The sequence below is a fragment of the Thunnus maccoyii genome, chromosome 16 (genome assembly GCF_910596095.1).
Source record: "Thunnus maccoyii chromosome 16, fThuMac1.1, whole genome shotgun sequence".
NCBI lineage: Eukaryota > Metazoa > Chordata > Actinopteri > Scombriformes > Scombridae > Thunnus > Thunnus maccoyii.
Genome location: NC_056548.1, coordinates 879254 through 889803, shown reverse-complemented (window position 1 = coordinate 889803; position 10550 = coordinate 879254). Strand labels below are relative to the sequence as shown.

Below are 10550 nucleotides of genomic sequence, written 5' to 3'. Positions count from 1 at the left end.
CAATCATATCAAAACTATGTTCAGTATCAGATTATTTATTAATAAGAGAGTTATCAGTAGGCGACAACCAGATGAAATATAAATTGGAATTAGACACTTTGTATTATTAGACAGTTTTGAAGACGTGTGTGGTCACATTATGGATTATATTAGATGTTTGGTTCTGTAGATTATCAGGTGCTTTGTTGCACATTTCACCAGCAGCAGATGATTATTGGATTATTAGCTTGTGAGTGGTACAGCGGGGGAGGGAGACGGTCTCTCTGTTAGAAACCAAGCTATCAATCTGATAATATATGCTGTGAGAAATCCCCCCTCCCTCCTCCTCTCCCTCCCTCCTCCCTCTCAGACCCCCTTCCCCTCCCTCCCTCCCTCCTCCCTCCTCCCTCTCTCCCTTCTCCTCCTCCTCCTCCTCCGGTCGGACGGCCACACTCCCCGCTACCTTTCACCCCTGAGAAACCCCGATCTGACGGCGAAGCAGCGCGGACAAACTCCGGGACAACATGGTAAGCCCCTCCGGTAGTTTCCCCGACAACTCTGCCTGATTCTCGGGCAGCGGCTCATGTGAGTCCCTGTGCTGCGGGTCTCCGGTGGACCGTTACTCGGCTCGGCGGGTAGCGTTAGCGTGATGTTAGCTAGCATGGCTGCCGCTCCCGTTAGTTTTAGCAGCTCCGCATGCCGACACCGACGGTTATTCGGTCTGTACGTCATACAGACGCATCTCCCGGTACCAGGGTTCACTCCCGTTACGTTAACGGAGTTTTTTCGTTTTTTCTTTTCATGTAACGGTCCGTGTGCCGGGCCGGGCCGGGCCTGCGCCCCAGGCCGTGTGGCCCGGGGCGGCCATCTTATTCCGGCTGACCGGCCAGCAGCCGGCCGGAACAGGAGGGCCGGGGCCAGGCTGACTGGCCTGCAGCCGGCCGGAACAGGAGGGCCGCGGCCGGCCTGATCGGCCAGCAGCCCGCCGGAACGGGAGGGCCGAGCCCGGGCTGACCGGCCCGAAGCCGGCCGGAACAGCATTGCCGATGCCGGGCTGACCGGCCCGCTGCCGGCCGGTACAGGAGGGCCGAGGCCGGGCTGACCGGCCGGGACAGGAGGGCCGAGGCCGGGCTGACTGGCCCACAGCCGGCCGGGACAGGAGGGCTGAGGCCCGGCTGACTGGCCGGAAAACACCAGGCCAGCGGCGCGGTGTGAACTAACCCGTGTCAGCTGTAGGAGCTGTTGGATTTAGTCCGGGTTAGTTATAAGAGACAGACAGACAGAGAGACAGCAGTGACTCGGCAGCCTGTCTGCCTGTCTCTCTCTCTGCCTGTCTGTCTGTCTGAAGGCCTGACTGCAACTAGTTATTAATACTAACCAGCTACTGTAACCAGCAGCTCCTCTAACCACACTAAGTATTATTCCTTCAATTTCCACAAGTAAAATCTAGATTATTTAACATCAGATGAACTGTAAATGTTTTTAATAATGATTCATTAAAAAAATCACATATAAACTGAAGCAACATCTGTATTAAAGCCACACTGAGAAAAGACAGAAAACAGGATAAAATAATCATAATTATAGCAGCTCAGTTATAGTTTTTATTCCATGCTCATGAAGGCTGCTACACTTTTTCAGTGCCTGTGCCGATTCAACCTTGCACACTATATTCTCGATTTTTTAAAATATTTTTCAAACCTAATCTTAAATTCTTCTAAAGTTTTGATACCTTTTTTTGCATTTTCACTTCCTTTTCACTGAGATCTGGAAACACGGTTTCATGTCTTTATAGGCAACATTTGAAACTGTAAAGACAATAAAGGTCCTTAAATCCTTGAATACAGCATTAATCATTATTGATAGATCTGAATGAAATGCTAAAGAAAGTTGTCAATGCAAAACCTAAATAATGATTTTTTTAGTGTAGTTTGGTGGGATCCTACGATAGAATTAAATCAAATGTCTTGAGCTGCAACTAATGATTATTTTCATTATTAATAGATTAATCTGTTGATTATATTCCTGAATTGATTAATAGTTTTGTGGGGTTGGTGATATGTATACAGACTGTTATCACATATAAATAGCTGCATACAGCAGCAGTCAGAAGTCTGGACACACCTTCCTTCTCTTCAGTGAGAACGTGTGTCCAAACTGTTGACTGGTACTTTTATAATTTAAAGTCAAGATAAAATGAAAAAAGTCTTTTTAACACTTTTAGATCACATCCTGGTCATACTGTCATTCTTATATCAAAATCCAATCATGTTTTCTTCCTGTAAAACATGACATGTGCTTATGTAGGCTTGAACCAACCAATTTAAACCAATAATATCATGACATCCAGTCATCAATCAATCTTCAACTTTTAGCAGCACAGAGTTTAGTTGATTATGAATTACGCCCCGTCTGTCCTGTTTCAATACGGAAGTCAGATACAGTTTCATCTGGACTTTAACATTGATATATTAGTGCCAGATTTAAAGTCCATGTACAATAATAATAAATGTGTTTTGAGTTTGTCACACCACAGAAAACTGTGTACTTAACCACCAGCCAAATCTGAATGATTAAAAAAAGTCACCAAGTTTATAAAATTAGGTTTCAAAATGGTGGAAAATTAAGCAGCATCCTCGGCTCTGAATCAGTGAGGTGGCTGAACGCACGGCCGCTAACAACGTTCATACCGAACTGTATAAAATACACAGTTTAAAACAGGCAGCAACATGGATGATATTATCAAAATAAAGTAACTTTAGGAGCCAGTGTTAAATTCGGCACATATTTTGTAGGTAAATTGACTTATTTCAGTAAAAATGTAACTTAAACGACGAGTTAACAAGCGTCCTGTCAACAATCATTGTGTTAAATTGTCTTTTTTTTCCCAATGATGTTCAGTGAACTTAACGTTACCTTTCTGCTGAAAAGTCCACGGCGGCGACACCCTCCGAGTAAAAGCCTCTGACGCTGTGATTTTTGGTGAAGTGCTGCCCAGCAAAGGTTCTCCCCTCCGGCCGAGAACCTCCCAGCCACACAGCCGGTACTGAAGCTGAAGCTGCGGGCGGCGGCCGGTGTCAGTTACTGCCGGCGCCACATCCGTTGACTCTACCCGTCCTCCCAGCAGAACAGCTGGTGCTGAAGCTGCTGGTGGCTCCACCCGTTAACCGACACGTCAGCTGAGTTTAAAATAACTCCTGAAGCACCAACGTTGACTGGAAATGGCTCCGATCACCAGTAACAGCCGATAAAATGAAGTGAATCCCAGTAAAACTATCTGGTGTAAAAATAGTAGCTATTAGTACGCTCTGGTGTTCATATAGAGGCGGAGTTACGCTGGTCACTCCTCCACGTCATCGAGACGTTTCAGACCTGCCCAAAAAACCCTGAATGGACAAAAACAGTTTAACACTGTAAACAGTTCAGTTCTACGTTAAAGCTTTTATAACATTAATAATCTCTGACTTTCTGTCACTCAGACTTTAATGTGCTGCGTTTATTCTTTATGGAAAATCTTTGTTTTCTATGATTGTAAACTGAATCTTTGGGTTTTTTGCAACTAATGATTATTTTTATTATCTATTAATCTGTTGATTATTTTTTAAGTTAATCGTTTGGTTAAAGCAGCAAAAAATGTCCATCGCATCCTAAAATATAAACAACCTGAAAATATTCAGTTTACTGTCAAAAAATACGAAAGAAACCAGAAAATATCCACATATAAGAAGCTTGAATCAGAGAATTTAGACCTTTTCTTCTTTAAAAAATGACTCAAAATGCTTTAATCGATTATCAATATAGTTGATTTACTTTAATGTAAAACTGAAAAGCAGTAAATTCACACATTTGACAGCCTGGAACCATGAAAAGATAACTGAAATGATTAATAACAATTAATCGAGTATCATAATAGTTGCAGATTGATTTTCATTTAGTTTTGGACTTTTGATGATGTCATCATGACTCTTATGGGTGAAACGAATCAGCTGATTAAGTTTTGGTTTGATCATTAACAAACAGCTGAGTCAGCCGGCGGCCATTTTCTTTCTTCATCTTTGTTCTCAATCTCAGCAGATATTGATTATTGATCCGCAGCTCCTTCAATCAACCTTTCAGCTGTGAAACCATAAACAGACACATTGATCAGCTGTCTGTGCTGAGCTGCCGTTAATTATCATTTATTGATTCATTCATCTGCCCCTTTGTTGTGATTAGTTTTTATTAATCTTTTAGTTGAAAAAACATCAGAAAACTGTGAAAAATGTCTTTAAATGTTTTGTTTTGTCCGACTAACAGTTTACAATAATTAGAGATTGATAATTGATTATCTAAATAATTAAAGACCCTGACATATTTTAAAACATCTAGAAATACTTGATTAATCAATACTTGATTAAAACTCCTTTAAAACAACATCATCTCTTCCTTCATGAATCTGTAAATATTCTTCATTTTAAAACAGCTGCGACTAACGATGTTAATCACCTGTTAAAAAGCAGATGATGTTTCTGATTGTTTGGTTTATAGAACGTCGGAAAACACTGAACATTGTTAATTGTTGAGTAACAGCTGGACGCCAGATGTTTCCTCCTTCACTGTAAAGTTCATTCAGTGTTTGTGTTCTGCAGGCTGCAAGTTTCCTCATCAGACTCGCAGAAGTTTCATATTGAACCAGCTGTGATGTTAAACTGAGATTTAGACACTTTCAAACAAACTCTGCAGCAGGTTTATGGATGAATCCAGCGGTTGGTTTCTGTGCGGATCCAGCACCGCAGCGTCCATGAAGCTTTACTCTAAATGCTAAAAAAAACATTCAAACGTGTCTTGTTGGAGTCTGAAACTTGTTCAGTAACGATGAAACGAGTCTCTGCAATTTATTATTGAAACACGTCTGATGTCATCAACACACCTGACATGTTCCAGATGTTCAGAGATCAGCTGATCAGCTGTCTGTTGTTAACTTTCAGCTGCATCATCAGTTCAGACTCTGCTGTCAGACAGGACTGTAATATGACATTAATGACAAAATAATAATAATAATAATAAATTGATCAGATATATACAAATTTAGTGACTATTAAAATAATTGTTAGCTGCCGCCCTGGTGGTGCGTTCACTGACTTTCCTGTGGCGGTGCGTACACTGACTTCTCATTGTCGTGGTGCGTTCACTGACTTCTTGTTGTCATGTTTACTGTTTTGCCGTTTGTGGTGCGTTCACTGACTTGTGGAGAGGCGGTGTGTTCACTGGCTCGCTGTCAGCTGCAGGTCGGATGTTAGTTCAGCTGTGAGTCATCGTCTATAAACGCCTGCTGATTCATGCTGCTGTTACAGTCACACACTCAAACAGCCAATCAGAGCACACCAGCCTTCCTCCTCGGGTCTGGAAAACCTGGAAAAGTCTGGAATTCTGGCACAGTGGTCCCCAGACTTTAGTAAAAGTTTTAAATAGAAAAACTCAGTAATGAACTTAAACCTAACTGACACGTTTCTCCCAGTATGGACGTGTTGGTGGAAGTGTTGGTGTTTAAGTCTTTTTTCTTAATTAATGGTCTCTGAACCAAATATCACAACAATCCATGCAGTAACTGTCCACATGTTTCACTAACGAACCTTCAAACTCTGAATAATTAATCAATTATCAGAATTGTAGCCAGTGAACTGATTGATTGACATGAATGTTTGAAGCAGACTGAATCTTCTCACATGTCAAACTGCTGATTCGTCCTCTGTATGAGCCAATCACGAGCGTCCGCCCCTCCCCCCGCAGGCATCAGGCGTGACAGTGAACGATGAGGTCATCAGGGTGTTTAACGACATGAAGGTGAGGAAGAGTTCGACCCAGGACGAGGTGAAGAAGAGGAAGAAGGCGGTGCTGTTCTGCCTGAGCGAGGACAGGAAGAAGATCATCGTGGAGGAGGGGAAGCAGATCCTGGTGGGCGACATCGGCGAGAGCGTGGACGACCCGTACGCGTGCTTCGTTAAGCTCCTCCCCCCCAACGACTGCAGATACGGCCTGTACGACGCCACCTACGAGACCAAGGAGTCCAAGAAGGAGGACCTGGTCTTCATCTTCTGGTAAGAGTCACACAGGGGCCAGTTATTGATCAGTGATCAGGGTCATCTATCAGGACGCCGCCTACGAGTCCAAGACGGAGGAGGAAGAAGACCTGGTCTTCATCTTCTAGTACGGGTCGGACCGGGGTCATCAATGAGTCGGGGTCATTGATCAGTGGCGACTGTTCTCCTGCTGTGTTCTCCTCCTGTGTTCTCCTCCTGTGTTCTCCTCCTGTGTTCTCCTCTGTTCTCCTGCCGTGTTCTCCTCTGTTCTCCTGTTCTGTTCTCCTCTGTTCTCCTGCCGTGTTCTCCTCTGTTCTCCTGTGTTCTCCTCCTGTGTTCTCCTGTTCTGTTCTCCTGCGTTCTCCTGCTGTGTTCTCCTGTGTTGTCCTTTGTTCTCCTGTGTTCTCCTACTGTGTTCTCATGCCGTGTTCTCCTGTGTTCTCCTGTTGTGTTCTCCTCTGTTCTCCTGCTGTGTTCTCCTGCTGTGTTCTCCTATGTTCTCCTGCTGTGTTCTCCTGCTGTGTTCTCCTATGTTCTCTTGCTGTGTTCTCCTGTGTTCTCCTGTTGTGTTCTCCTGCTGTGTTCTCCTGCTGTGTTCTCCTGCTGTGTTCTCCTGTGTTCTCCTGTTGTGTTCTCCTGCTGTGTTCTCCTGCTGTGTTCTCCTGTGTTCTCCTGCTGTGTTCTCCTGCTGTGTTCTCCTGCTGTGTTCTCCTGCTGTGTTCTCCTGTGTTCTCCTGCTGTGTTCTCCTTTGTTCTCCTGTGTTCTCCTGCTGTGTTCTCCTGTGTTCTCCTGTGTTCTCCTGCTGTGTTCTCCTGCTGTGTTCTCAGCAGTCTGACAGTGTTGTGTTCTCCTGCAGGGCTCCAGAGAGCGCTCCCCTGAAGAGTAAGATGATCTACGCCAGCTCTAAAGATGCCATCAAAAAGAAGTTTACAGGTGAGTCATCACGTCACCTGCTGAGGTCAGAGGTCACGTTGGAGGTGATGATGATGTCATCATCATCTCTAACTGTCCTGCTCATGATCCAGGTCTATGAAGTGCCTCTGTGAGGTTAACATGTTGTGGGTTCTAGCAGGAGAACCCTGATAGAAACCAGGATGCAGGTGGTTGTTGTTGTCATCATGTTTACAGCTGATCCTGATAACCGCCGTCATGAATCACCTGACTCAGTTAACGTCCTTCATCCAGCCAATCACAGCTCAGGTTCTCTCAGGTGAAGAAACGCAGCTTGTCTGAACATGTTTATTCAGATTCCTGTTTTGCAGATTTCTGTGTTTCGTTTCCCAGCAACGTTCAGGCATCGTTGGTCGTTTCTGAACATCATCTTCTAGTAGTGACGCATCAGGACACAACGACCGACTGCTGTGTCTATTCTCTCTGAAAGGACCAGTTCCCAGTGTTCCCAGTGTTCCCAGTGTGTTAACCAGCAGTCATAGTCCATAGAATAGTAAGGAGGTTTTCCTCCTCTTCATACTGGATATTACAGGACGACTCCATCTGATGAGTCAGAACTGTTTTTATCTAATCTGATATTCTTTATTGCTTCATATCGTTGTTGTAAACTCAGTCAGGACCCTGTAGGAACGATGACTCAGTGTTTCCAGCGATCTGATTGGTCAGTGGTTGGACTGTTGGCAGGTGTTGATCTGATCCTCTGAACCTGCTCAGAGCAGATATTTTAATAATCTAATGATAGTTTGAGCTTCTCAAATGTGACATTCTGCTGTTTCTTTGTCATATTTGACAGTAAATTAAATCTCTTCAAGACAAAACAAACAAACTGAAGACGTCATAGTGAGCTCTTATCAGCTGCACAATTAATCACAAGATAATAATCTGCAAATTAATTGATAATGAATGTTAATAGTTAATAGTTGCAGCTCCATGCTGGACTGTCAGTGTGTGTCATCTGTGTGTGTGTATGTGTGTGTATATATGTGTGTGTGTATATATGTGTGTGTGTATGTGTCTGTGTATTTGTGTGTGTATATATGTGTGTGTGTGTGTATGTATTTGTGTGTGTATATGTGTGTGTACATATGTGTGTGTATATATATGTGTGTGTGTGTGCGGCTCCTCAGTGACCTCAGGTGTGTCTCCTCAGGTATCAAACACGAGTGGCAGGTGAACGGGCTGGACGACATCCAGGACCGCAGCACGCTGGCTGAGAAGCTGGGCGGGAACGTGGTGGTGTCCCTGGAGGGCAAGCCGCTGTGATGTCAGCGCAGCGAGCCGAGCGGAGCCAAGCCAACCGCCGTGCCATCTGGACCGAAGCACCCGACCCCACCTGAACACCGCCGCTTCACCCAGCAGCTTGCTCTGTCTGTATCCATGTCCTGAAGGAGTTAGCATCTTTAGGCCTCTTTGTTTTTCTTTTTGTTTTTGTTCTTTTTGCTTTTTTTTCCAACATGAAGGAGATCTCATTAACATAATGATATGCAAACACCTCCCAGTTTGTTGCCACATGACTTCTGTTCACCTGGCAGAAAAAAAAACGACACACTACCAAACCCACAGGAAGGTTGTCTCTCTCTCACAGCCAGAGTTTTGCCAAAAAGTCGATGTGAAGGAAGCAGCCGCACGTGTTGGAGGCGAGCGACGCGCCGCGAAGCTCCGCCTCCTGCAGCACACGGGTTCATGACGCTTTTTACATGACTTTTATTTATTATTGTTGTATCTTCTCCAGTATGTTCAAACCAGGCAGACACATTGTTAGACTATGCATTCAGAAGAAGAAGATTACTACCCAGCACTTTTTTGTTGAAACACTACAGGTTGAGACAGAAAAGATTCTGACGTTAAATTCTCTGTATTTATGTCACCAAGCTAACGTTTGTTTACCTCAGTTTCCATTCCTGTCGGACTCACCGTCATTCTAGCTGTTTGGTCGTCGCCTTACTTTCAGTTTGAATGTAACCGTCACACCAGAGTTAGTTAGAGTGCACTTTTTTTTGTAAAGAAACACTACAGGAAGCAGATTTGACCCCAGCAGTGAGAGACGACCCCACAACAACAACAACAACAACAACAAGAACACGACGACATCTGGAGCCTTAAAGTGGAACGTTGTTTCTGAGATCACAGGAAGCCACTTTGCAATAAAAGCCTGTGGCAGATCTGACGCCTCACTGCCTCGTCTCTGCTTCCACCAATCACAGAGCGCTTTCACCCGCAGGTCGTTCACCTGGTGTCCACCTGAGACGCTCAGGAACAGGTGTCACTCATGTTCTACTTCCTGTCTGTGAGTCATCTTTGACCTGCAGTGACCCTTCAACACCAGTCAGGTTTAAACGACCTCTGAGTGAAAACGTTCTGAACACTGAACCAGTGCGGTCATCATGACCTCAGTAGAACCTCAGTAGAACCCATGTTACACATGTGGAACCTCATTAGAACCAGCAGGACCACAGTAGAACCTGTGTGAACATGTTGAACCAGCTTGACCCCAGTACAACTCCAGTCAAGCTCATTGGTACCAGTTTGACCTTAGAGGAGCTCCAGTGGAACACCTGCAGAACCAGCTTGACTCCAGTGGAACCTGTTTAACAGGAGTAGAACTGGTATCAGCTCAGTAAAACTTAATCAGAATCATAATGACTCCAGTTTAACCTCAGTAGAGCCCCAGTAGAACAAGTATGACTCCAGTAGAACCTCAAAAAATCCATTGTGAAACTAGTATGACAGTATAATCTTGGTGGAACCCCATAAAACCAGTATGACCTCAGTAGAACCACATTAGAACCAGTGTGACTTCAGTAGAACCTCAGTAACAGCAGTATAAACTGTAAAATAAACATTAAATATACATAAATACAAATCATCTGACAGCTTGTTGACAGTATTTCTGAAACGTTTCCTGGTGTCTTTTTGTTTGTTGAGGTTTTACAAACAGAATTATGGAATAAAGTAAATTAGCAGCTCAACACAAATCAAAGTTATATTTGGTTGAAGACTCTTATTGTTCTGTGTATATTTACCCTCCAGCTCACTGATGACGGTTCAAACCAAAGATGTACAAACGCTATTAGTTCAATTAAGTCACAGAACTTTAAACTAAAGATCCCAAATCTGTCAGAGTGACTTCAGTGTAAATATGTTGAAGATAAAACAGCAGATGTGTTGAATATTTGCTTTTTATGAACTAATACAGACATAAAGAAACATGGAGTCATTGGTTTGAATATTTCACTCAGTGAAAACATCAGAGCTGCAACAACATGATGCGCAATATATAGAGAGGAGGAGGAGGAGGAGGAGGAAGGTGATGTTAACAACATAAAAGCTACTTAAAGAGAAACAAGGGACATTTCTAAGAGTTCAATCCTACATGAGAGACAGAAAAACCATGAAACACCCTTGAAAACAGTCGCATCTGGTTTTCTCCTTCCACCTCCATCAGCAGCATCAGTGGTTTCCATAGCAACAGCTCTCAGATCAGAGATACACTGGGTCACTTTTTAGACCCAAAATGAGCCCCAGATTTGTTCAGCTGTCTTTATACATAGTAAACTAGT

At 43.8% G+C, this 10550-nt stretch overlaps 1 protein-coding gene across 1 annotated transcript; it reads left to right on the top strand.

The window, feature by feature from the left end:
- The first annotated feature begins 369 nt into the window (after positions 1-369).
- On the top strand, positions 370-9157 carry cfl2 (cofilin 2 (muscle)). The gene is made up of 4 exons (XM_042389066.1): positions 370-506; positions 5749-6056; positions 6896-6972; positions 8141-9157. The coding sequence occupies exons 1-4, from the start codon at positions 504-506 to the stop codon at positions 8251-8253; spliced, it is 501 nt and encodes a 166-aa protein (XP_042245000.1). The 5' UTR covers positions 370-503; the 3' UTR covers positions 8254-9157.
- Positions 9158-10550: the final 1393 nt, after the last annotated feature.